General features: G+C 56.5%; 1 protein-coding gene across 13 annotated transcripts in view; it reads right to left on the reverse strand.

Annotated features, from left to right (window-relative positions):
• The window catches only part of CACNA1G (calcium voltage-gated channel subunit alpha1 G), a 62,524-nt gene extending 38,266 nt beyond the window's left edge, over positions 1–24,258 (reverse strand). For all 13 annotated transcript variants that reach the window (XR_001919725.1, XM_018064871.1, XM_018064868.1 and 10 more), the window contains exons 1-9: positions 23,188–24,258; positions 16,030–16,141; positions 15,742–15,875; positions 15,255–15,352; positions 12,788–12,947; positions 12,003–12,303; positions 11,744–11,836; positions 8,716–9,499; positions 6,624–7,000 (exon numbers count right to left, since the gene is read on the reverse strand). Coding sequence is in view for 12 of the 13 variants with exons in the window: in XM_018064871.1 (XP_017920360.1) it covers positions 6,624–7,000; positions 8,716–9,499; positions 11,744–11,836; positions 12,003–12,303; positions 12,788–12,947; positions 15,255–15,352; positions 15,742–15,875; positions 16,030–16,141; positions 23,188–23,429 (2,301 nt within the window). In the remaining variant the exon portion in view is untranslated. The remainder of the gene's footprint in view (positions 1–6,623; positions 7,001–8,715; positions 9,500–11,743; positions 11,837–12,002; positions 12,304–12,787; positions 12,948–15,254; positions 15,353–15,741; positions 15,876–16,029; positions 16,142–23,187) is intronic.

Below are 25,468 nucleotides of genomic sequence, written 5' to 3' on the forward strand. Positions count from 1 at the left end.
CTGCCCTCAGGCCACAGATCTCAGACGGTTCCTGTCCAGTCCAGGTTATCCCCCCTCCCCCAAGCCCACCTCTTTGCTGCAACTGTCAAATTGCTGAGCTTTGCTATTTATGAACCCGTGCCGACTGGACAGGGAAATACCCTACTGGGGCCCCCGGGTTGCTCTGCGCCTGTATGCGCGGTCCTCATCGTTGGGTCTCCATCTTTCACCCCAAGAGCTGCTTCAGATCCTCCTCCCCTGGGCCTCCATCCCACTTCCAACCTGGCCTCCTGCCTCCTGGGGCTTCACTTCCCCCCAGACAGCTCTGCATCCCGCAACCTACTGGTCTCTCTTCCCACCCGGAAAGGAGCCAGGGCCTCCTCCACCTGGACCGTCACCCACCCCCTGGCTCCCCTGGCTCCATCTCATTCCATCAGCTGCCCCTGTTTCCTCACGTCTCCAGTATCCCTTCCCCTGCCTAAAAGCTGAAACCTTCACCTGGATCCAGGCCTGTTCACCCTTGAACCCCGGGCCCCACCACCCCAGCTCTCTCCAAGGACCCTCTTCCCAGTCTTCAACTTCTGGATGCCCGAACAATGCCTGGGCCTGCACTCGCCTCCCTGCCTGTGGCCACCTCCCTCTACTTCCCTGACTCTCTGCTGGCCATTTCCTGCCCTCTTCTCTCTCTCCCCTGCCATTCTGCCCTCAGGCCAACATTCCTCAGGGTTCAGCAGAGCCCACTTCCTTCCCTGGGCTCTCCCGCTTCATCTCCCGCATTCCCGCCTTTCCGGCTGTCACCAGGGTATGGACCACACAAACCAATCTCCCTCCAAGCCTTGGCTCCTCACCCAGAGAGCCAACCCGCCCGACAGCCTTCCTAGGATGGCCCCCAGCCAGCTCAGATGCAGCACGGCCAAAACAAGCCCTCTCACCCCCTCTCCCAAACCTGTTCCTTCCCCAGCTTCCCTGCTCCATGGACTTCCCTCTCCAGGATTCCATCTTGCAACCTAGGAGTTATCACGGACTTATGCCTGCTCTTCATCCCTCTAGCAGCAGGTGCCTGGGCCCACAGACCTTGCCAATGGAATGGCTGTGCCCCACCCACTAGCTCTGTTTCCCCTCCACCATCCTGGGGGCCCTCCTTGCCTCTGATCTGGATGATAGAAATAGTCTCTGGGTCCCACCCCCAAACCAGCCCACACCTCCTGGAAGCTCCAGCTTCAAGAGCACTGCTGGATTCATTTCGCCCCTGCTCAGATAACTTGGGGTGGAGTGGGGGAGGCTATATGATGGTCCTTCAGAGCATCCCATGCCTCCCTGTGCATTCCCAGGCCAGGCTGCCAGAACTCTCCCCAATCCCTCCACCAGACCCCTCTGCTCCTGGCCTCAGCTGCCAGTGACACTTTTCTTTCAAGGCCACTCTCACAAGACACCTCCTTCAGAAAGCCCTCCAAAATCCCCGACCTGGGTGTGAACATCTCTCCTCTGTCCCCAGAAATCTCCTTTACAGCATTTGGCATAATCAAGCAGAATGCCTTTTCTGCTGGAACCTAAGTTTCTTTGGAGCTCCTGGCACTTCCCATACCCCCAGTCTATTATTCTCTTCAAATGTGCTGTGCACAGGACGCACTCCCCCTGTTTGATGAATAGAGGGAGCCGTAGAGCCAGAGGATGCCCCCTTCAGCAGGCCACCTCCAGAAAAGCACCCTTCTCCCTCCCACGTGTGGAGAGCCTTTGAAAGTCTGGGGCCAGGGCAACTGTAAGAGATTGTCCTCCAAAGTCTTATTTGGCCTGTAGTCCCAGCTCCTCTGCAGGCCAAGGGCTCCTGGGAGGCCCAAGGAACAGGACAGGTGTCTGTAAACTCCTGTCCTCGAAGTCTGCACTGGGGTATCCATGCGTGTGTCTATCTTTTAGAGAGATGGCCCTAGCTTTAAACAGAATCCAAAAGGAGTTTGTGAATCCCCTCCAAGTTAAGACCTACCACATCTGGTCTCCTCCTCACCCTACCCCACCCAGCTTCCCTTGCCTTGAACAGCTGACCTCACTCATTTATAAATAGAAACCCTCCCTGAACATGTATCTAGAGTGACAGGAAGGGCCCAGAGTCTGAGAAATGAGCAGAAGCATCACCTGCCCTGTCCTCTCGGGCCTGAAAGACTGTCTATTCTGGACCCTCCCTCCCTCTTCTCTGCAGCCCAGGATACCAGTGGGCTGTGTGCTCCCCCCGCCCCCAAACCTGCTGTTGTCTCTCTTCTAGAGCATGAGGTTGGCTCCAACTCTCAGCAATCCAGAACTAGGAAGGAAGGTGATTACGAAGTTCCTGTGTCCTGAAGACCTCATCCTCCTGGAAGGCCTTGCCCACATGCATACCCAGCCAGACAGGTTCCAGGGGACACCTCTCTTCTGCACTCCAGAGACACCCTGGGCATCCCACAGGCAGTTTGTAAGCAATGCCCTCCAGCCCCAATATGCGCAAGCCCCAGTGCTCCTCCCAGAAGCAGAAACCTGGATGTCATCCTTGCTGCCACCTCACAAATATCCAACTGGAGTTGAGTTCTGCAGATTCAGCCACTGCCAGCTCTTCCCAGCATGCTTCTCTCTGTCTCCATCTTCCCAGCATGCTTCTCTCTGTCACCAGGGACACAGTATACGAACTGGCTGGGTTATGGCAGTAGCCCTCTCGCTGGCCTCCCTGCCTCCTGTCTCTCACTCCCTTCTGCTCCCCACAGGGCTTCTGGTACAATACAAACACATACCGTGGACTTGCTCAAAACCTTTGTTGGCACCTATCACCTTCAGGGTAGAATCCAAAGTCCGTCCTATTCCTCTCAGGACCTGGCTCTGAGGTTTTTCCAAGCTTATCTCTTGTTGTTTGCCATCCCAGCCCTAATCCAGCGCCCAATTCACTCTGAACTCCTTATAAATCTCTCTGTTTGGGGGTCTGGTGCTTCCGGTCCTCCCCTATGCTATGTGCTATTCTCCACCCTTTGCTAGCTACATCCCACTTTCCATTCAAACTCAGCTTCCAGGTCATATCCTGCGGAAGCCCTTCTTGAATCCTTTCCCCAGGCTGGGTCACGGGTGACTCCTCTGAGCATCCTTTCCCAGCAGGCACTACATCGAGTAAGTGTGACTGCTTATTTGTCATGGGGTCTTTGAGAGGAAGGACGGAGTGCCTTGGCCCGGTGTTGTACTGGAGCATCTGGTTATGCACGTCTCTTCCCAACTCCACATGCAGTGACATCACATTAGGAGTTAGAAACCGGCCACAGTGGGAGCATTTGCACCATGGAAATTGGTGAACACTGCAAATACCACTAATCAGTACCTTTTTTCCTTTTAAAGGGCTGGTTATTAAACATTTAGTAGCATGCCATTGCTTAGGCCCAACTCTGATGCCCAGAAAACGTGTGTGGAATGGATGGATGGACAGATGGGTAGTTCACAATTCCCCTGTTCCAGGTTCTGCCCCCTGGTGGGCAGGGCGCACACATGCCTACCCTCTATCAGATTATATTTCCGACCTCAAGTCCTAGTCCTGCTCCCTTCTCAGAGTCCTGTGTCTGTCCTCCTCACCAGTCTCTCTGTATAAACCAGCCCTGCCACTTTGCCACCAGCTGTGGGGTTAAGGGGTGGGGAAAGCAGGACGGTGTGAACAGCATAGGGTCCACCTTGGGGAGGGTGGGGTATGACAGAATGAGTGCTTCCTCAGTCAAGGGCTTGGTAGAGCGCAGCTAGAGTATCTCTGTTCTTGACAGGAAAACTGAAAGAAGGGTAAAGTTGGTGACGGTGGGAGAGGACAGGGCTGGAAAGAGGGTTGGGCTCCTCTTCCAGGGAAGCACCAGCAACACCCTCTCCAGTGCCCCTCAGTCTGATCAATACCAGGGTCGATGGACACACCTGCCTCATTACGAGCGCCGCGGGGAAACCATGAGCCTCTGGCGTCGCCTCTGTCGGCAGCTGCAGACGCTCTTCCTCGCTGTGTCTCTCAGCTCTCTTGCTCAGCTGGCTCCTCCTCTCCTCCGTTTGAGGCTCCATCAGAGCCTCTGTCTCCCGGTCACTGCCCGGGCTGTTCCTGTTTGCACCCAGGTCTTAGCCTGTCTTTGGCTTCCTGTCCGTGACGGTCTCTGTCACCCCTACATCTCTGTGCCTCCGCTTGTCTCTGCCTCCTCCCCTGAGTCTCCATCTCCCTCTCTATATCTCTGACCGTCTCATCTCTGTGCCCCCCACCCCCTCGCCCCCTGCCCAGGCCTCCATCCTGCTCTCTCTGCCCTCATCTCCCCATCTGTCTCTCCCTTTCTCTTTCTGTGTCCCTCTGTGTCTCTGTCTTTTGGCCTCCATGCCTCCTTGCACTTTTCCCTGCCCCCACCCCCCAAGCCTGCTCAGGCTCCAGGACCCAGATGGCGGGACATTCACGCCACAGTGCCTGTAAGCACAGGGCCGTGGCTGCTTCTGGGATTTTCTCCCACCCCCGGCCCCTGAGCCTGCTGGGCCGCAGTCAGTCATCTGCCTGGCCTGCTGGGGACTCCCACTCACCCCATGGGGCCCTTAGCAACCAGGTACCGGGACAAACTCCTCCCTGGAGCAGACACTGTGCCCCCACTGAGTAGGACTCCCTGCTGCTGAAGGCTTCAGAGGCTGTCCCCCGCTCTCCTCAGGAACTTGGGTAAGGAGATGCTGCAGTCGTCCCTGACTTATTGCTATTATTTCTTCCCCAAGGGGGTGTCTTTCTTGATGTCTAACTGAAAGCCCTCTTGCTGCAGCTTCATCTGGCCTCTGTCTCTGTGACTCAGCTTCTTTCCAGCCTAGTCAAATCCTCCATCAGCAGCGGAGGAGGCACCCCCTGGGAAAGGGGCATCTGACCATGGCGAGAACTGGGGTGAGGGAGAGGAGGCTGAGGTTCAGGCCTGGGAGCTGGCATAATGGGAGATTAGGAGCTGCCGTTACCTGGATCATGCCCCAGCCAGCCTAGCAGAGCAGAGCACCCCTTCCCCAGAGGTTGGCTGAGCAGGCGTGAGCACACACACACACGTCCCATGCAGCCAGATACAACACACCCACCAAAATGCCACTGCTGACCCTGCAGCCAGTGTCCGGCCCCACCTCCACTTCCCCCCACCTTACCCAAGGTGGGACCCAAGTCGCCCACACTCTCTGCTTTCGCTACCCCAGGAAAGGAACAGGGTATAGCCAGTTGGGTGGGAGTCACTGACACAAAAGGAAGGGGTGTCAACATGGTATGATGGTGATGGGGAAAGGGTTGGGGCTGGGGTGCACTCGGCTGGACAGGGCAATCGGGGTAGGAGCTGAGTGGGGTGGATGGTAAGGGGATTCAGAACCCCCTGGAAAGTGAACCTCACATGTTTGCTCCAGCCTGGGTTTCGGCCTAGGATGCCCCACCTCAGCTGAGACTGAGTGCATTCCCTGACTCCTCGGTGGGCACTCCTCCCCGTGGCTACCCCGCCCCTGCCACAGCGTGCGTGCATGCACACACGTGTGCGCCCAGTCCACACCTCTGGCTCCCACATGCTCTGCCCAGGAGTTGAGGGGTTGGGGCAGTGCCTGGCTTCCGTCTACACCGGGTTCTGGCAGCCCTGACTCTCCCCCAGCCCCAGAACAGTGAGAACACACAAAGGAGAAGAGCACAGAAGGACCTGGGAACCACAGCGCCTGCTTGCTGGCCTCCCTCCTTCCTCAAGAATCCACCAAGGGGGTGACCTCGAAGGCCAAACCAGGGGAAGGGCTGACTTCTGAAAGATATCCTGTGGGGGATGCAGCCACAGCCAGTTGTGAGGCCCTATGATACCTGCTCCCATCTCCAGTGTGGGAGTGGGGGGGTCAGTGGGGTTCCCCAGGACACCCCTTCTGTTTCTGCACAGCTCTGAGAGAGAAAACAGCCTCTTCCCCGCCTCAGCCCAAATCACATTGCTTGCAGCTATCGGCCCCACAAAATAAGCCTGCTCCCTCTTCCACATGACAGCCCTTCAAATATTTGAAGACAGCTCGCCTGTCCCTGCTGAGCCTCCTCTTCTCCTGACTAAACATCCTGGTTCTTAGAATGATTCCTCAAACGCAAAGGTTTCAAGTCCCCTCACCATGCTGGGAGCTCTCCTCTACCCAGCAGCGCCCTCCCCACTCGCAGCAGGGCTCCCAGAACAGAGGCCCGAAGCAGATGGCCACCCTCTCTACCCTCCCCAGGCGCCGGCTCCAGGCGTCCACTCCTCACCTCTACCTGCACAGCCCCCTCCTGCCACCAGCCAATCACACCCCTAATTACTGAGTCAGGTGAATGCCAGCGGGCCCCACCCACCCCCCATCTATGACTTGTCCTTCCAAAAAGGTCTTGCCCGCATCTGATGCTCACCACTCATTTACATCCTTTAAAGCCCACCTCTTCTCAGAACCGTTCCGATAAAACACACCCAGCTCAGACCCTGCCCCTGGGCAACCTCCACACTCCGAGACTGCGTGACATTCACTGGCTTTCATCCTCCAAAGAGTTCCCACGCATTGGTGCAGCTTCCTTTTGTCCTCCTCCTGGCCATGCAGGCTGACAGCACAGAGAGGAAACTGAACCCGGGGTGGGAGGAGAGGAAGACAGAGGATCCCCAGCCCCGAGAACCACACCTTGCCCATGCCCCTACCTGCTCGTGGTATTCGATGCCCATGCTGAGCGTGTTGACCAGAATAGCAATCATGATTCCCCGACCAAAGTACTTGCTGTCCACAATCTTCCGGAAGGTGTCACAGATCAGCCTCCAGAAGGCCAGCACAGAGTTGGGCTCCACATCCAGCCCCAGGCTCCGTCGACGCCGACTGTGGGGATCCCGCAGGTCGCCATGCTGAGCATCTTGCGTGAACTCATAAACCGCCTCACTGTCTGAGTCAGGCAGCTCGTGGCCAGCGAGCCCCACCTCCCCTGCCCCGGTCCGGGCACAGTAGGGACAGCTGTCTGGGCCACAGGCTCCGCTGGCCGCCCTCAAGCAAGGGCTGGAGATCTTGCAAGAGCTTTGGCAGGTGCCTGGGACAGGAAGGTAGAGGTTAGAGGCTCCAGGCTTTCCTACTTGGGGTGACCTACCCTCAGCATGTATATAAAATGAGTGGGGGAGTTTGGAGTTCTTTTAGTGGTGGTACTAGGCACTTGGTGAGCAAGGGTACTGAATGACCTGCAATGTGGATGATCCTGAGCAATAGAACGCCCCCAAATGCCAATAGCATCCCACTGATAGTCACTGCTGGTTGTCCTCAGGTTTGGACAGCCTTACATATTCATGTATGTTCTCACGCCAGACACTTGCACTTGTGCAGTAGAGACATACTTGCACACACACATGTACTGTGTACACACACATACCATTTACAAGTCATATATACATGTAGAGCCAAACACAGGTATACACAGATCCACACACATCACACAGTACATGTGTGCCAGGCATGTGCACACACAGGTGTGCGTACACACTAAACAAGAGCACCACCCTGTGCGTGCACACACGCACCTACACACAGCAGACGTGTGGACACATGCATACATGAATACCCGACATGTGCATGTAGATGGCACAGACACACAGTGGCCACCTTTACGCATACACGCACACACCAGACAGCACGTGCGCACGGACACAGTGACCTATCCCAAGACACCGATGTCCGTTTAAATCCAGCTTTGATCACCTCAGACACCACCCAGGTAAAGCACTGGTGTGAAGACGCCTGGCCTGGGACCCAGCCCTTCCGCCTGCGTGCAGGAGGACATCAGTAAGCACCACTCACAGCTGTGATGGTCCCGGCCCTGCCTTTTACACAGAGGGAAACAGAACCATACGTGTGTGTGGCTGGCTGGCGCCCCTTGGCAGGATAATAGAGGAGCTGGCATAAGAACCCTTCCCACTGTGTTCTGTGATGGCACCTTCCTGTCCAGCCCACATTCCCACATAACAGCCCACAAATATGCCACTTCTCCCACGTGCCACATTCTTCCTGAAGCACAGGCCCTGGGCTTTGGCTGCAGTGAGTCTCTAGAGGAGGGCTCGTCACCCCTGCCTGACTGGGGGACACCCCAAGGCACAAGCATTTCCCTTCCCCACAACAGTGGGTATTCTATCCATCAGTCTAGAGGCCTCTGAGGACTTGCTGCACCAAGCCCCACGTCTCTGCACGGGGACAGAGTGACATTTGTATTTACATGAGTCCCCTTCGCATGGGGCATGGGGCTCACCGTGGTCATACACCATTTCCCCTTCTGAACCTGCAACAAGGACTATAGCGCATGGACCTCAGAGTCAGAGGGCCCTGACTCCACCCCTCGCCAACGACAGCACCTTGGGCAAGTCACACAACCTCTCCAAGCTCCTCCTCATCATCAGTAAAACAAGGAAAGTTTACCACTTAAACTGGTAAGAGGACCCAGTGGGGTTTTGCCTGTGAAGCATGCGACAGGCACATAGCAATCGTCAACAATTGCAAACAGCATAGAGCAGAGCATAGGTGTTTGTTACACACAACTATTGCTATCGTTACAATGTAGGAATTACAACTCCCATTTCAAGAGATGGGAAAATAAGGGCTCAAAGAAGTGATGTGACTGGTTGAAGGCCCCAAGGCCGAGAGAGGCAGAATGGGAACCCAGGCCCCGTCCTTCTGACTCCAGATCCCCTCATCCTCCCTTGGATAGGACATCACCTGGTCCCCGATGAGGGGCACCAACATGCCTCCACCCAGAATTCTCACCTGTGCTCTGGGTCTCCAGCAGCTTGTGCATAGAGCTGTAGGGCCTGGGCGGGATGTTGAGGCTGGTGAGGGCGGTGGGTCCAGAGGCAGGAGCCACCTCCATTAGTGCCTTCTCTTTGAGCATCTCAGGTGGGGGGCTGGTGTGCACGGTGGGGTACACCTTCCCACCGTCCACAGTCCTGCCCGATGCCTCCGATGGCGACCTGGGAGGGGGTGCCTGGCAGCGGAGTGGCTCCAAGTGGCAATCAGCATGGTAGAAGCTGTGTACAGCCTCTGCGCCCCCGGGAGGGCCCCTGGAAAGGGCAGGTGTTGAGGGCGGCGGCAGCATGAGCCGGCGGGACCCACTGGCATCTCTGTCCTGGATCTGTGGGCTGGGCCGGGGGGCCCGCAGAGTCCCATTCCCCAAGTGGTAGTGGTGGTGGTGGTGGTGGTGATGGTGCACCAGGTGGTGGACAGACGGACGGCGGTAGGGGCGAGAGCAGCTGCCGCTGGGCTGGGGTTCCTGGCCCCCACGGGGCGCTGGGCTGCTCAGCAGGCCAACCCGCACGCCTGCTGCCCAGGAGACCTGGGCCAGCCTTCGGGCTGCTTTCCGGAGGATATACACGAGGTACTTAAGCAGCTCCTCGTAGCAGCTGCCGGGCTCAGAGAAGCTGGCCAGGGTGCTGGCGTTGGAAAGGAATCTCACGCGCTGCTCCCGCATCAGCTGGCTTTCCCGCTGCTTGGTCTCTGAGAACTGCGTCGCAATCACCACCAGGCACAGGTTGATCATGAAGAAAGAGCCCACCTATTGGGGTGGGGACAAAAAGAGGAGACAGCCTGAAGGAAAGGGAATCACAGCGCACGCTGCCAAGTACTGAGCACTTCCTAGGTGCCAGACACTAGGCTCATAATTGCACAAGCATCATCCTGTTTCATCCTCCTGACAGTCTGAAAAGGTGACACTTTATTTCTTTTAAGAGGCGACACTTTTATTATCTCTATCTGACAAGTGAGGAAACAGGTTCAGAGATGTTGAGGAATTTCCCCATGATCATTCAGCACAGTAAGGCTAAGACCTGAACCAACCTTTGTGGAATTCCAAGGAATTGCCATTGATCATGAGGTTACTGGCAAGGATATCTCCCAAATTCCCCGCCCCTAAACAATCCCATCGTCCGAGATCGTGAGCACCCTCCTTCTCACCTTCCGTTAGGAGTAGAGAAGGCTATGGAAATGAATGCTATCTGGGGGACATGGGTTTTCACACTGGATTGAGCTTTTGAAATTCTGGCAAAAACGCCATTTACAAAACTCTTACTTCTAGTCCCAAGTCCTACTGTGTGACCTTGAGTAAGACCTTTAACCCTGGGGCCTCAGTATCCTCATGGCCATTGGCCTTGCCTGTATCCCTTTTGCAAACCATGTCTGTCCTGTCCCCAAGCTGGGTGACAGGCTGACTCTGAACCCTGCAGACTAGCCAGGCTGCCACTCTGATTTGACCACACTGTCAATTCCACTTCCATACCTCAGACCGCACCCCCCCACCCCCACCCGGGCCTCTGGGATGCCAATTGCTTGGACAATGACCCAGAATGAAAGTAATGAATATTTATGGTGAAAGGCAAATTTTTTTTTTCTAGATTGTGTCCTAGTAATTATGATAATTAGCTTCACTAGTGTGATTCCGGAGAGCTGTTTGGAAAGATTTTTCATGGGGTGTGTGGGAGGGTGGAAACAAGGTCCTTTACCTCTCTGTCGGCTTCCCTCCCACTCCCCAGGCTCAGAGAGAGCCGAATGGGGGGAAAGATCACAGACCACTTCCCAGAGGTGCTAACCTTGCTGCCCGTGTGACGGTGGGGAGAAGGGAACAGGCCTCAAGCCTGGCTACTTTTCCCCAACAGGGACGATGGGGGGCGGGGCCGCTGTTCTTTCTCAGGGACCCCTCTCACTCACTAACAGGTCTTTATTCTGTCTCCACCTCTCTCTGAAGCCTAAGTCCTGAGTAGATCTTCAGCTCTTTCTCTCATCTTTCTCTTATCTGTCTTTCTGTCTGGCTATGTCACTGGCCTCTTGGTGACGTGGGAAAAGGGTTGGATTTGGAGGCAATAGCCCGGGGCTGAATGCTCAGCTCCAGCAAGCCTGCCCTCTGGAGCTCAGAGTTCTTGTTTAGAAGATGAGGCCCACAGTCCCTACACCTGCCACCTCACAGGGAATCTGAGGACGAAGCGGCAGCAGATGTTACAGCACCCTGCAGCGGCAGCGCTCAGCCCAGCGAGGCTGAGCCAAAGCACATTCAAAGCGCATGCCTGGATCAGGCAGATGAGGAAACATCAGTTTCCTCATCTGTAAAATGGAGATAATGACAGGACCTTAGTGAGGATTAAACGCACCAGCACATAGAAAAGCACTCCGAGCAGGGGCTGGCACATAGTAAGTGCTCAATAAATATTAGCTATAAGTGGTAGCAATTAAATTATTAATCATGGTAGTGATTAAAACCACTAAATATTGCTACTTTTGCCTCTGTCTTCTGGCCTCATAACATCTTGGAACTTCTGAGCTGGAACAACAGATCACACAGTGTTTCTCAACACCAAATGATGGGAATTTGGAGTGGAACAATTCCTTGTTTGTAGGACTGTCATTTCAAGGTGTCTATTATTTACCCCCTGCCTCCCAGCAAAATGCCAAAAGCGCTCCCCCAGTCCTCATAAAAAACAGAACCACCCTTTGCATTTCCAAGTAGCCCCTAGGAGAGGTGGCATCACCCTGGGTTGAGAACCACCCATTTTACTGATGAAGAAACAAATGCCCAGGGTAGGGCTGGGGGCTTCATGGGGAATGACTTGCTCAAGATTTTAAGTGGTGATGAGTGGCAGGCCTTGACTTTGGATTTCCTCCTAAACTTCCCATAACAGGCGCCCTCTGCCTGCATCTCTCTGAGACTTGCACTGAGAGCTAGAACTTCAGACCAAGTCCCCTCTCTGGACTCGCCCTACCGATTTCCCCAGTACCCTCCTTCCCCACAGGAGCTTGAGCAATCACTCACAATGATGAGAAGGATGAAGTAGATGAAGTTGTAGAAGGAGTGAGCGTCCATGACAAAGTACATGATGTCGACCCAGCCCTCCAGCGTGATGACCTGGGGAGGTTGCAAAGGGCAGGTTATTTCCGGGCCCCCTAGAGTGGCCAGCAGTCTCCTCTAGAGGCCCTGATCCCAACTCAAGCCTGAGGATGACTACTCCAAGCCGGGACTGTGTCCTAGCACTTGGGCTCTGGGAACTCTCCCAATGCCCAGGCTACCCCACCTGGAAGATGGCGATCCAGGCATAGCCAATGTTATCGAAGTTGATGGCACCCTTGAAGGGGTTGTGCTCGCCCGCAGAGCAGTTGGTGTAGTACTGGTTCCAGTTCACGCAGGTGGTGTTGCTGGAGCTGTTGTAGGCCTCGTAGTCCAGGCCGCAGGGCGGGCCGCCACCCCCGTCTCCGCGCAGCGTGGGCACGCTCCTGCAGGAGCGCATGCCGTTTTCCCGAGGCTGGGAGCAGATGAACGGGTTCTCATCCTCGTTCTCAGTCTGGTAGTAGCGCTCCAAGTCCACGCTCAGGGGGCTGAGGAGCAGACAGGAATGAGGCTGAGACCAGGGTTTTCAGGGGACAGGGCCCAGGAAGGGAGAGCTGGGTGGATGCACTGAGGCACACAGGGCAAGCACCAGGCAGGGGCAGGGGTTTGTGGGTGCGCATGAGGGGTGCCGGGAGCACGCAGACTGAGGGTGAAACTCCGGAGTCAGGATATGGGAAGGCTCCATTCAAGGGCAGTGGTTCTCAATGTGACTGCACTTTAGGCTCACTGAGGAGCTTTTAAAAATTCCCACACCCAGGCTGAACCCCATACAAATGATATCAGAATGGGGAGCCAGGGAACCCAGGCCTTAGCAGTTGTCTCAACTCCACAGGTGACTTCAGTGTGTAGCTAAGTTTGATCGGCAGACACATCATTAATAACAGAACAGGTATGTCACCAGCAACAGGGACTGAGGGAGGTCCCAGCCCCACAGTCACTCCCAGGTCACCTCCCCGCCCATGTGCCACTCACAGGCTGAAATTCTCAGGCAGGAAGCATCGGTTACGAAGCAGTCCTGCCCACAGCTGGACACCAACGATGCCGAAGATGAAGAAGACGAAGAAGCACAGCAGCAGGACGTTGCCCAGCATGGGCAGCGTGTCCAGGAGCAACGTGACGAGGATGCGCATGCCTGTAGGGGCAGAAGGCACGCTGGGGGTGCCAGGCTGGCCGGGCTAGGCTGGCTGCCACAGGCCTGGCAGCACTCCCAGAGAGGACCCACCGGGGCCTCCGAGGCTGGGGCAGCCCGGCTCAAGCTGGAGGGGGACCAACAGACACTGCCAACTCTGTAGGCATTCCTCACAGCCCCTAACCCCTACCCACTCTCCCTCTCGGCCCACCTACACCAGTCAGGGCACAGTACCACCAAGGAAGGGCAGAGTGGCCACAGTGTCCAAAACAGTCTCCAGCTCCACATCCTACCTAACTCTCTTAACATCATCACAGAGCCGATACCATCATCCTCAATTTGCAGATGAGGATCAAGGCTCAGAGGACTGGCACGACTTGTCCAATATCATAGAGCTGCCAAATACAGGTGCCAGGACTTAAAAACCAGGTTCTCTGCTTCCGCATCCCACTTCGCAGCACGCACACACACACACACACGCACAACACACACTCCCATCCAACTTCTTTCTCTCATCAGTCATAATCACCTGGCCCCAAAGTCACTGGGGAAACCAAGGCAGAGAACTCCAGCAGGGATGTTAGCTGGAGGAATTTCCCTCTGAGAAACAAGCCTTCAGCGGGGACCAAGATGACCTGCACTTCCCCACGGTTCTGAGCCCCCTTCCTGAGTCTAGTCTCTGCCTGGTCCAGTCTCTCACATCAGGACCTGAGCGACCTGAGGCTGTTTTCTCAGGTGGCCATTTGTTAACAACCTCTTCCACAGGGAAAGCCTCCACAAACCTGCCCCCTAAGATGCTGTTAGATATGGCCCACCTTCCCTACTCCAGATTTAGGATGTCAAAACCAGCTAACGGGCTTCCCTGGTGGCACAGACGGTAAAGAATCCACCTGCAGTGTGGGAGACCTGGGTTCGATCCCTGGGTTGGGAAGATCCCCTGGAGGATGGCATGGCAACCCGCTCCAGTATTCTTGCCTGGAAAATCCCCACGGACAGAGGAGCCTGGCAGGCTGCAGTCCATGGGGTCACAAAGAGTTGGACATGACTGAGCGGCTGAGTACACACAGCAAGCTATCCCCTAGGCCACCAAGCCCTTGTCAAACACACAGACCTCTAGTGACTAGTTTTGACCCCTAAAGTGCCACTCATGTGCCCTAAAGTGCCACCCCCTGACCCCTCCAGGGAAAAACCTTCTAAGCAGCTGCTAATTAACCCTCCTGATGACTACAGCAGCCCACCCACCCCACCCCTCCCAACCGACCAGCCCAGTTTTCTCACTCAGTCACTCTCCCTTCCCCCAACCCCAGCTCCCTTCAGCTTCTCTGTGCTCCAACTGAGATCAATTCCTCAGGGTTTGCATTAAGGGAATTACACTGGTAGTTAGAGGCCTATAAATCTGCCAGCCATCACCTGGAGTGGGAGAGAAGAGAAGGCATGCCTCTGTCTGGAGATCGCGTTAACACCAACATACCTCAATGCCTGGAAGACACACTGAGCACCTCTGCCCACCCCGACACACACACATATCCACACAGAGGCACGTGTGCACAAGCAGCAAAGGGGGCTACTGCTCCAACAGCCACAGAGCCCCAGAAGCATGCCCCCACCCACCCCACTGGGACGGCAGCAGAGACCATCTGCAGTTTGTGTAGGCTGGGGAGTTGCGATGGGGGCCTGAGCAAGGGTGGGGGGCGGGATGTGGGGGGAGCTGGAGCTGCCAAAGCCTGGCTGGCTCAGAAACCAATGCGGTTTAATTTAGATAATGGTCCCGGCAGTCAGTTGCTGCAGCGGCTTGGAAGGGGGTGGAAAGGGACATAGGCGGGAGGATGAGGCATGGAGCAGCCTTGTCTTGAGAGAAGCCATGCTCAGTGTGGCCACTGCGGTTCCAACGAGAACCAGACTGCATGAGATGTGGCTCTGGCTAGATAAGGCCGTCCCACTTTGCACCCATTTCTCCTGGCCTGCCAGCTCTCTACCCTGCTCCCACCCAGCCCTCTTCCACTGGAGGGAGGGTAGTGTAGCTGAAGGGAACAGGTCATCTGAGACCTCCTGAGACTAGGACCTAAAGTCAGGCTGAAATGAGGGGGAAGAGCCTTTCCAGGCAAATCTCACAGTGCCACAGCCGGTATGGGGGCTCCCTTTGGCTCCAGTGGCCCAGATTCCCACTGAGCCCTTCTCTGAGGGGGTCTGCCTCATTGTGCCAGACCCTGATGAGGCCTGAGTGGCCAGGAGGTAGGGGTGGGATCTGAGACTTCCATATTTCCTCTTGGGGTTCCCTGTTCAGGGGCCGAGGGCTGAGGGGTCACTCACTGGGCACCCGGTTAATAGCCCTGAGGGGTCGCAGCACACGGACTGTCCTGACAGCCGAGAAGCTGACGTTCTGCAGGTCCAGCGAATACTCCAGCATCCTGCAGGGAGGGGGCCAAAGGGAAGCCCTTTGAGTCTGAGGCCACCATGAGGGTCAAAAGAGGTCAATGAGGAATCCTGCTGTGATGGGACAGGAATCCTCCCCTTCCACCAAGGGACCCTGAAAGGCCAGCTCTCTCCCTAGGGGCAAGGCCACCCTCAATCCAAGGACGAACTCATCAGAGACTGAACAGAAAAGAGTGTGGATGGAGGGGACCCTGGAGTTCAGAGAAGCATGGGTTTGAGCACGATAGGCAGGGCAGCCCTGGACCCTCAGTGGACAGTGGGAGAAAGCAGTGCTGCAAGTGGGCAGGGGCTGGGGGCCAGGCCTAGAACCCTGGACCTGGGGAAGGGACTTATCTGATCCATCACTTCCACTCCAGGCCCTCACCCTGCAATGACGATGAAAAAGTCAAGCCGGTTCCAAGTGTCTCCCAGGTAACATTTTTTCCCAAAGATGCCCAAGGCCACCATCTTCACCACCATCTCCATGGCGAAGAAGGCAAAGATGAAGTCATCAAAGGCCTGATATGGGGACAAAAGGCTGCTGAAACTGAGAAAACGGTGGGCAAATCCCCCCCACCCCATCCCCACCCCCACCTCTGGGCTCAGGGCCTCTTGCAGAGTCAGGGTTAGAAAGATCAGGAACTGCCCTCTCGCTCACCACACACGTGCTCACCTGCAGAATCCGGCAGCGCTGGGAGTCACAGGCGATGTCTTCACACGGCCGGAACATGCCCAAGGTCACACAGTTGAGAAGGATGACCAACATACTGATGCGCTCAAACCAGGTACCGAGTGGTCAAGGAAACAGCTGGCCAGGTGAAACCTGATCACCATCGTGTCCAAGCACCTCCTGCCCTGGGCCTCTCAACCCCATCTGAGATGTAGCCAGGCATGCTGGGAGGATGCTGGCCTACATATCATATTGGTCCCCAGGCCCAGACCCACCTTGGTCATCTCACCTCTCTGGACCCAGCTTCCTCTTCTGTAAAGTAGGAAAAGCCACAAATATCCTGACTATTTGCACAAGCCATTTAGGGGATAAAATCAATAGTGCTTGTTGGAAATGCCAGGCACTAAGAGTTTGCTGCTGAATCTGAATCCTATTCTCCCTACCTCCCAGGGAAGATGTGAGAAGCAAATGAGAAAATGCATGTGAATGTGTTACACAAACCTAAAGTCGGATTATGCCTGCCTTACAGTTTACCAAGCACTTTCACGGCATGCCACACTGGATTTGCACAATAGCCTCAGGAAGTATCTGAGCTAGAATAGATCACCTTCTTCTGCAGAACTCAAGGAAACTGAGGCCCACACAGAGTCATGTGCTGAAGGTCACGGAAGAGACCCAGGCGAGACGGAGGTTTCTAAGTTTCTGATCTGGAATAGTAGCTCCCATCGCTGCTCAGGCTGCAAGGAAGCTGCTCAATGCTGTCACGACCACACTGGCACCAAACTGACAGGCTGAGGCAGACAAGTGCCACAGGACCAGAGGCACAGGCCGCCTCCTCCCCATCGGCCCCCTGGCCTCTCAAAAGCCCTCAGATGGCCTCCAGACACATTCACACGTCTAAGTAATGAGGACCCACTACATACCAGCCCCTGTACTGGACACAAGCCCTCAGCCTGGGCAGAGCGGACAGTACCATGTATACAGACCATGCCACCACCACTCCTTCTTAGGGTCTCGAGCAAAGCTCTGTTTTGCAGCAAAGGGGAGAGAGGTCTTTTTAAATGCTGAGTCTTTCCACATAGTGGATTTCATTCAGGGATTCACTTCTAGCCCCTCAGCAGGAGAACGTACAAAATGGCTTCCAGACCTTAGAAAGTTCTGGGGATCGAGCTCACATATAAATGATTGAGCATCCCATTTTCTCAAGGAAAACATGAGAGGGGTGGGAAAGAGTAAAGAGGCTAGAAGCAAGCAGAAGTGGGAGGCCAGAGGAAGAAGAAGGCCTCGAGGAGGAAGGTGCAGAGGGCGTCATGGCAGCCCACAGCGAGACCCAAGAAGCCCGACTCTCTGCAACAGTCAGGGCCCTGAGCAGACGCAACCTTCCCGTCATAACTGCACTTTCAGAGCTGAGAAGGCTTTGGCCGGGGACCCAAGAACTTTCCTTGAAGCTGGTTCCAGCCATACCCCGTCTCTGTCTTGAATCTCAGACCAGTCTCCCTCTCCGGGAGTCCACACTCAACCTCCTCCAAGCCCTCCTACCCCCTCCTATCACCCAGGCCCTTTTCCCTCAGACTCACGTCCCTTTCCACTGACAGGTACCCAAGCTTCCCAAAGCACTACAATTTCCCCAACCTTACATCCTCACAGGAATAAGAGTTAAAAAAAATTCCAGGCTTTTGGGGTAAGTAGATGGAATGGGGAAATCAAAGGAGTGCTCTGTTTCCATGGAGCTGTTTTCCTGAGTAGAGCTAGAGCCCGGTGGATCTCTCCCCAGAATGAGGGTCAGCCAGGGGTCACCCTGGAATAAAGGGGACAAGGAAGGGGCTCCCTTGGGACCATCATCTGGAAAAGGAAGGACACAATTACCTTCAAGAACTGGCCTGCTTTCCCCAAGATAGCCCCCTCCTCTCTTCTGTAGGGAAGAGGTTCTGGAAAGGACCCATATGAGCAGATGTCTCCACATGGGGGGGAGACGGGCAGTGCTCCTGGAAAGAGGAGCTCCTGGGACCCCTGTTTGGACCTCCCTAATGGCAGTGAGTCCATCACATCATCTGTGCCCTTGTTTCATCTCCCTCACTGAGGCAGGGGCACTCTGATACATCCAAGCCCCTACACAGCTTAGAGTAGTGCCTGCCCTGTAACAGATGATCAATGCCTGGGAAGAATGAATGAACGAATGAACAGATCAGTCAATCAATATCCCTGCCTCGAAGCCAGATGTATCTCCCATTCATGTTTTCCTACCTTAATTGCTTCAACAGCGATAAATTAATGATAACTGGGGGTGGGGTGAGGAGAAGTGACACTGTAAAGGATCTGTCCATCTTTCTATCCACACCGTACACATGCTCATACTGAGGCTTCTTATAGCCAGAGTCTGCCCGCAGATAACCCCACCTCCAGCTCTTAACAATGGAAGCCCCTTCTTAAAAGCCCCCATAGACAATTCACCTTACTCCTAGGTACATCCTGCAACTCTCACCTCTCCCCTTTCCCTATAGATAAACATAAATGGAAAGTGGAAACCCCAAGGCACAGGAAAACTTGGGACAATCTTAACTGAGGAATAATTAATGGGGATGGGGGTTTTTTCACCCTTGTCAGGGTAGGGCTCATTTCCTTGAGAATATAGCCGTATGTCACTGTGTGATGTTCCTCTGTTGCCATAGCAACAGGAGGATGTGTCACCAGGTGGTGTGGATTTGTTGCCATGGTAACGAAAAGGACCCTTTCACGTATGAACTCCCCTTACCCAGGCTTCTGTCTTATCCTCATGCAGGGAAGGGGAAGTGGGGAGACCCACAGGTTATCAGCTTCGGGAGGGGGGAACCATGTGACAAATCTCCATAGTAACCAGGGGAATGGGGGACACTGGTTGCCATAGTGACTGTGAGAGACCTGTGCAGTCACATGTCTACTGTTGCTATGGTGACTGTCCGGGCTGGAGTGGATCCCAAAGGGGGAGGTGGGTAGGAGAAGGGAGGATCTTTCTTCTCCCAACAACCCACCATCAAAAGCAGAGAAAAAGGAAGTGCAGGGTGAGGAACCCCACTCCCATCCCTCCCCGTCTTCTCCCTCCAAGAAAAAACTAGAGCGTGTTATCTGCACAACTGAGTCTTCTCTGTGGGGCTTTATCTAGAGCCCTTGCCTAGTCAGGCAGCTATAAGAGAGAGGAAGGCAGAGCTGGACCACCTCCAGGGGTATGGGGGCTCGGGCAAGGCATGATTGAGAAGGGGAGCAGCCCCCCAGCTGTCCCACTCCCTGCTAGGAGCCTGCAAATCTGAGACTAAGGAGCGCTAAAGAGGAAACTGGCCTGGACCCAGGAATCCTGGCCTCCTAGTACTCGTTGGGAAGGTGGGGTGCTTTTCTCATTTGGCCCTGGAGAGGCTGGTGTCTATGAGTTTCAGCATTCCCCAGGTGGGGTGAGACCTAGGGGCTCAGGAGCAGGGTTCCTGTTGGAAGGCTGAAAAGGGGATTCCCCCAGTCAACCCCCCCCTACACAAGCCTGTTTCACAGTGGTCTGCCCATCGCCTGTTCCAGAGTGTGGGTGTGTGGGGAGGGAGGTTTCCAGCTAAACTGAAAGCTGCAGCCCTGAGCAAGGCAGCCAGCCCCACCCAGAGACAGAGACGTGAGACACGGGGACACAAGAGAGCCGGCCCGCTGGAATCTTTGGGAGGGAAAATAGGCCAGAAATCTGATTCAAATGTCTGTGACTCTGTGTGTGTGTGTGTGTGTCTGCGTGCATGTGTGTGTGTGTGTGTGTGTGTGTGTGTGAGCAGTTGTGTCTGTCGCCATCCTGGCTGAGGCAGGCAGGGCGGGGTGAGAGCTCGGGCAGGAGCAGGCAAGGGTGAAGGGGGGCTGTGTGGTCGGGATAATCCCAGGAATGGCTCCAACTGGCACTCTGGGTGATGGGGAGTCCCCCAACAGTTCAGAGGAGCAGAGTGTGTGGCCTGGGACAAAAAGAGTGCGAGGGGGTGCTCTGGCCCTCTCAGCCTAGTTCAGTTCTCTAGCCCCAGTCCTTCTCCCCAGAACCCTCTCTGGAGGGCCTTGGGGTTGAAAATGAGAGGGGGGAGCTGGTGAGGAGATACGAAGAACACCTCCCTTCCATTTTCTCTGAGGACCAAAATGGAGACTTCTCCCTAGGGAAGAGAAGCGGGGGAACTTGGGACACTGGGATGGTGGCAAGGAGAGCTCCAGAGACTCCCGGTGCCCCCTCCCCTCCAGACACACACGCCCGCAGACACCCGCAGCTCACACACTCACACTCGCTTCTGGAAGCCATTAGGGCCTGCTGCCCAGGCCTCCCCCTTCTCCTCCCCCCACTCCCGGCAGGCTCCCTTCTCCCCCTCTGGCCCCCTTCCCACTCCCCCTCTCGGCATCCCAAATGCCAGCCTGTGATTTCCAAATGAGAAAAAGCTGTGCTGGGCTCTGAGCTTGGAGAAACTCCTACACAAACTTCCAGATGTGACACAACAGCCGAGAGGGAATGCTCAGGATCTCCTTCCCAGGAGGGGAAACGCACTCCCTCACACGTGAAGACACACATATGCAGAGCCCAACACACTCCCTTCCCTATAGCCTGGGAGGGGGGGCCTTTCTGACTGTCCATGAAGCCCTGGTCTCCCCAGTATCAAAATATGCACTCCCAAGCGCCTCCTTCCTTTACTGTCACCCCTCCCTCACCAACACACACACACACACACACGTACACACGCACACATTCACACATACACCATGTCCCACCTGGGTCTAGATCCCCTCTCTAGGAAACCTGGTTTCTTAAAGAGGCTGAGAAGAATGCCGAGAAGAACCTAGCGAGCTTCAGTTCGTTCAGGGGAGGTGTCCTGTCCCCCAGGCCCAGAGGTGCAGCCAAGGGAAGCCTCGAGAATACCAAAAGGACTGAGAGAAAGATCGAGGTCCAAGAGTCATTCCAGAGCCCCTCTGATGAGAAAACACAGGTTTCTTTTGATACAGGATGTGATGAATATGCTGAGGGCACATTTGAAGCAGCTCCCTTGCCAAGAAATTGTTCTCCACCCATCCTCAGCCAATCCAGGCTTAGGGGCTTGTCCAGACCTAGTAAAGCTGATGCCCCACACCCCAGACTCCCACCACTAGAGGTAAGCTTGCCCCCCTACTCCCAAGATGAGCACTGGGCCTCCACCTCTCTTTCCTCATTCCAGCCCTCTCCACTTGCCCTTTTCCAGACCTCCTCAAGGAAGAAACCTGATTCCAGACCATCCAATAGCACCTAAGATAGGGTAGATGGGGGAGATGCTGGCCAAGAGGTCTGCGGCTTTTTGGAGGGAAAGAGAAGATAAGATTTCTCTCTACACACATACCACCACCACCACACAACCCGGGGGCTCCTGAGAAGGAGGAGTTGGGTCTAGTGCTTTTTCACATTCGTGGAGAGGGTGGGTGATTAGGAATGGAGAGGAGGGAAGCCCCAACACTGTTCTTTTTTAGAGACATTTGTTCCCCAACTCTACCACTGAGAAAGGACTCTGGGGTGGGGGGTGGGGAGCCCAAATGTGCCAGTTCAGCAGGTCCACCTTTGAGGCAACCCCCTTTATCTGCAGCTCAGAGAGAAAGGAAAGGGCAGAGGATGGAGAGAGGGTATGATGAGGGGAGCTTCCTAAAGACTCACAGGGTGCACAGGATGGGGGTTGGGGGGGAGACCCAAGCTCACATCTCTGCTTTGCGCACTAGAGGCAGCAGAGCTGCAGAGAGAGAGGGCGGCACCAAGCTCTCCCCCTCCCCAAAGCAGAGTCCCAGTTGGGCTCTCAACTGGTTACAGGGGAGAACTGACATCTCTCACCCTGGGTCTAAAAGGGCCTCTGAGCTGGGAAGAAAGAGCCAGGAGAAGCTGTCAAGACCAGGGATGGCAGCCCATCCCACTCCCCATTCCTTCCGGCAGTGGTGGGACTCACCCAGGAGCCAGGAGCTGGGCATTAGTCAAGCAGACTAGGGGCTAAGGGGGAGAAGCCATGGGGGTAAGGGGGCTGGTGTCTCCCACACAATTCCAGACAGGGCACAGGAGAGAGGGCAGTGCTAAATCTATCCTCCTGGAATGTGGGGCTTGCCTTTCACAAAGCCATCCAAGGAGCAGACATGAGGTGGTGGCCCTGAGCTTTCCTCAGGGAACCAGCTCAGTCTTACTGTCCCCCGTGCCCCCCACTGCTTTCTCGGAAGGCTGTGGTCTCCTATACCTGCTCTGCAGTCAGGCAGGAGTGCCCCTATAGAAAGGGGGTGGGTAACTTGGACCTGCTTAATCCCATCCCCCACTTGCCAAAGCTCTTGCCACAGTCTTTCCCTCCACAAGAAAAAAATCTAGCACAAAACTCCCCAAGCCAACCTTAAGCACCCCGCATTGAATAAAGAACTGGGGAGAAGGGAGGCACTCGGAGCACTGGGTTCCTACTGAAAGGGTCTTTACTCTGACTCTGGGTGCAGATAGCTCTCCTCCACCACATCTTGTTCTCATTCTGCGCCCCTGACATCAGCCGCCGCCGGAATCTCCTTGTTGTGCCTCCAACCCGCGGGGTGGGGGTTGGGGGGAGGTTAGGACCTGGTCCCCACCCCCCAGCATCTCCCTCAGGGTCAGTGAAAACGTCAGTCTCAAGGACCAGGTCGGGGCGGGGGTGGGGTGGGGTGGAGGAATTAGACCCTAGAATCCACTGCAAACTTTGGAGCTGGGGCAGGAGGGAAACCCAGGAGATTGCGGTACCCCCTCCCCCGTCCCCGCAGCTTCCTCCCCACCCCACCCCCCAAACTCGGAAACCAAACCCAGCTCGCTAACTGGCGGCGGGAGGAATAGAGCTCCCGGGCTCCCGAAGCTTCCCACATCTGGAGGATGACGACCCTCCCTTGCCCACATCTGGAGAGCATCCAGCTGCCAACCAATGGGGGCACGTCGCCTCTCTTTTCCTGGCCTGGATCCCAACCCCTCAAGGAGGACTGAGGTGTGTGTACCGAGGTGGGGCTCGCCTGGGGTATCAGCCAAACCACTCTGACACCCCCTCCCCTCCGTAGCAGCCCCCCTCTCATCTGCCCATCTTTCAAGCTCACTTCTCCGACTCACCTGGCTTTTGGTTCCCTCAGGCGGTGGCCCGCCCCCCTGCGGACCCCCCAGCCCAGCCGTCGTGCCCCGGAGGATATGGGTTACAGACCGTGCGGAGACACCAGCTCCGCGGGCGGCTGTCCTGGCTCAAGTAGAAGAAAACCACCGGGGCCAGTGCAGGGTATGGCAGCCCCTCCGCCTCAGAGTCCGCGCTGCCGGGGTCCTTTTCCGCCGACCCCGGCCCCGGCCGGTCCCTGGCCCCCGACAGGTCGTTGAGCCGCATGAAGCTCCGGGGCTGTCCTGACTCCTCGGCGCCCGCTCCATCCTCCTCCTCGTCCATCCTCTGGCCAGCCGGGGCCCGGGAGGTTTCGAGAGGGGCTAGCGGCGCCCCTCAGAAAAGGTGTCCTCACGCAAGCGGGGGGCCCCGGCGGGGGCGCATCTGGGGGGCTCTAGGGTGCAGGCTGAGCCCCCGGGAGGGCCAGTTCAGCCCAGATCCCCCTGCCCGCAGGGGCATGCTGCCCGCCGGGCGCCGGGTCGAAGGGAAGCCCCGCCTGGCGCGAGTCCCGCTTCCCCAGTGCTTTTAGGGCCCCCCGGGCCAGCCGGCCGGCTCCCCCTCACTTTGTTCTGGCTTCTTCGCTTCGCGCCCAGGCTCCGGTCGCCAAATTCGGCGCTACCTTCGGCGAAGCGGCCCCAAGAGGGAGAGAGAGAAGAGGGCTGGAGCGGGGGTCCGAGGAGGGGCGCCCCCTCTTCCCGCGGCGCAGCTGGAGCAGGATCTAAGGGGTCAGCATCGTCCCGGCTCCGCGCCAGCGGCGGCGGGGGAGGGGAGGAGGAATCTCTTTGGGGGTGGGTTTGGAGGGGGTGGGGGGCGGCTCCTTCCTCCTCCCGGCGGCCGGCTCCGGGTCCAGGAGGGGCGGGGAGGTGACGAGGGGCCGTCCCAGGCGGGGGTGGAGGCGGAGATGCCGCCGCCGCAGCCGCCGCGGTGGCTGCTGCTGCCGTAGCTGTCGCCGGCGCCACTGCCTCCTCCTCCGGCCGAGACGCGGAGAGAGCAAGCGAAAGCGGCGGCGAGGAGCCGGGCGCACACCACAGCTGGATCCCTCACTCCAACTTCAAGCCTCGGCCCCGCCTCTCCCCAGCCAGCCTCGCAGCCAATGACCGCGCGCCGCCGGCCCCGAGCCGCACGTCCATTGGCCGGTCGGCGTGGCAGTGAGGGCGGGGGTGCCGGGGAGAGAGCCACAGCTGGAATCCGGTTCCCACCCCAAAGCCCGGGACCGCCCCTCTCCCCTCCTCTTGCCCCTGGTGTCAGCTCCAGAAGACCGGAGCCAATTAGACAGCCACCCAGACCGAACCCACTTTCCTATTGGCCGCTAAGGGCTCTGGGACTCTTCTGGAGGGAGCCCCAGGGACTCAAAAGTATTTGGAGTGGGGTCCTGGGATATCGTTGCGGGCCCCCGGGCATCCTTTGTCCAAGACCCCAGAATTGGACCGCAAAGGGAGGGCGGGGCTCAGCTCTGAGAGGGCCTGGTGCAGAAGGAAGCAGACGGCCCGGAGTGAGGGGTGTGACCAGGGTCCTAGAGCAAAACCTTGGTTAATCTCTCATCCTGGAGTTGAGCCTGGGAGCAGGACTGAGGGGCGAGCGGAGCGGGAAGTCGGGGGGATAGGACTTCAGTCTGGGGGGCGCTAGACAGGGAAACGGGCAGAGCCAAGGAGAGGTTGAAGCAGGCGAGGTCTGGGCGTGGTCTCTACCAACTTCTTGGGCTTGTTGGTCCTCCTCCCAGGCCCACTTTTGCTACTTTGACCCTGATCTCCTAACCCTAACCTGCTGACCTTGATCTCATGTTGACACTCCTAAGCTTCCGGAGAGGGCTTCGTGCTTGAACACATGGCCCCAGACAGGTCACAATGGACCCAGAGCCCAGATCTCTAAGAGCAACTGCAGAGAAAGGAGATGTTCCTGCCCAGGGACTTGCAGGGGTCTCCAGTGTGTGGGAGGCGGTGGAAGCATAGAACTGGGCTTTGCCGACTCTTAACCTGCAGTTTCACGAAGCCCCCATTCAGTGCCTCAGTTTCTCCTTCCCGAGTTCCAACATGCCTGTCTGCAGGAAAGCAGGTTAGCAGGGCTACTCTCCTCCCACATTTCCACCTTACCCCGAGCAGGTCCTCGAGGGTTTGCAGCTACTCACGCTCGCGCACACGGGAGCAGACCCCGGCCCTCACCCCGCCTCTCCCTCCTGAATCCTCCCGCTCTGTCGGCCCCAGGTCCCTCTCGCCCGCAGCGCTACCCCTAAAGGTGGTGTGTACTCTGGAGCGGGATTCTGGGGTGAAGTGGGGCGGAGAGGGCATTCAGGATTAAGACGTCGGGAAGCGCTTTCCCACCTCTGC

This window comes from Capra hircus, chromosome 19, assembly GCF_001704415.2.
Source record: "Capra hircus breed San Clemente chromosome 19, ASM170441v1, whole genome shotgun sequence".
NCBI classification, from domain to species: Eukaryota; Metazoa; Chordata; class Mammalia; order Artiodactyla; family Bovidae; genus Capra; species Capra hircus.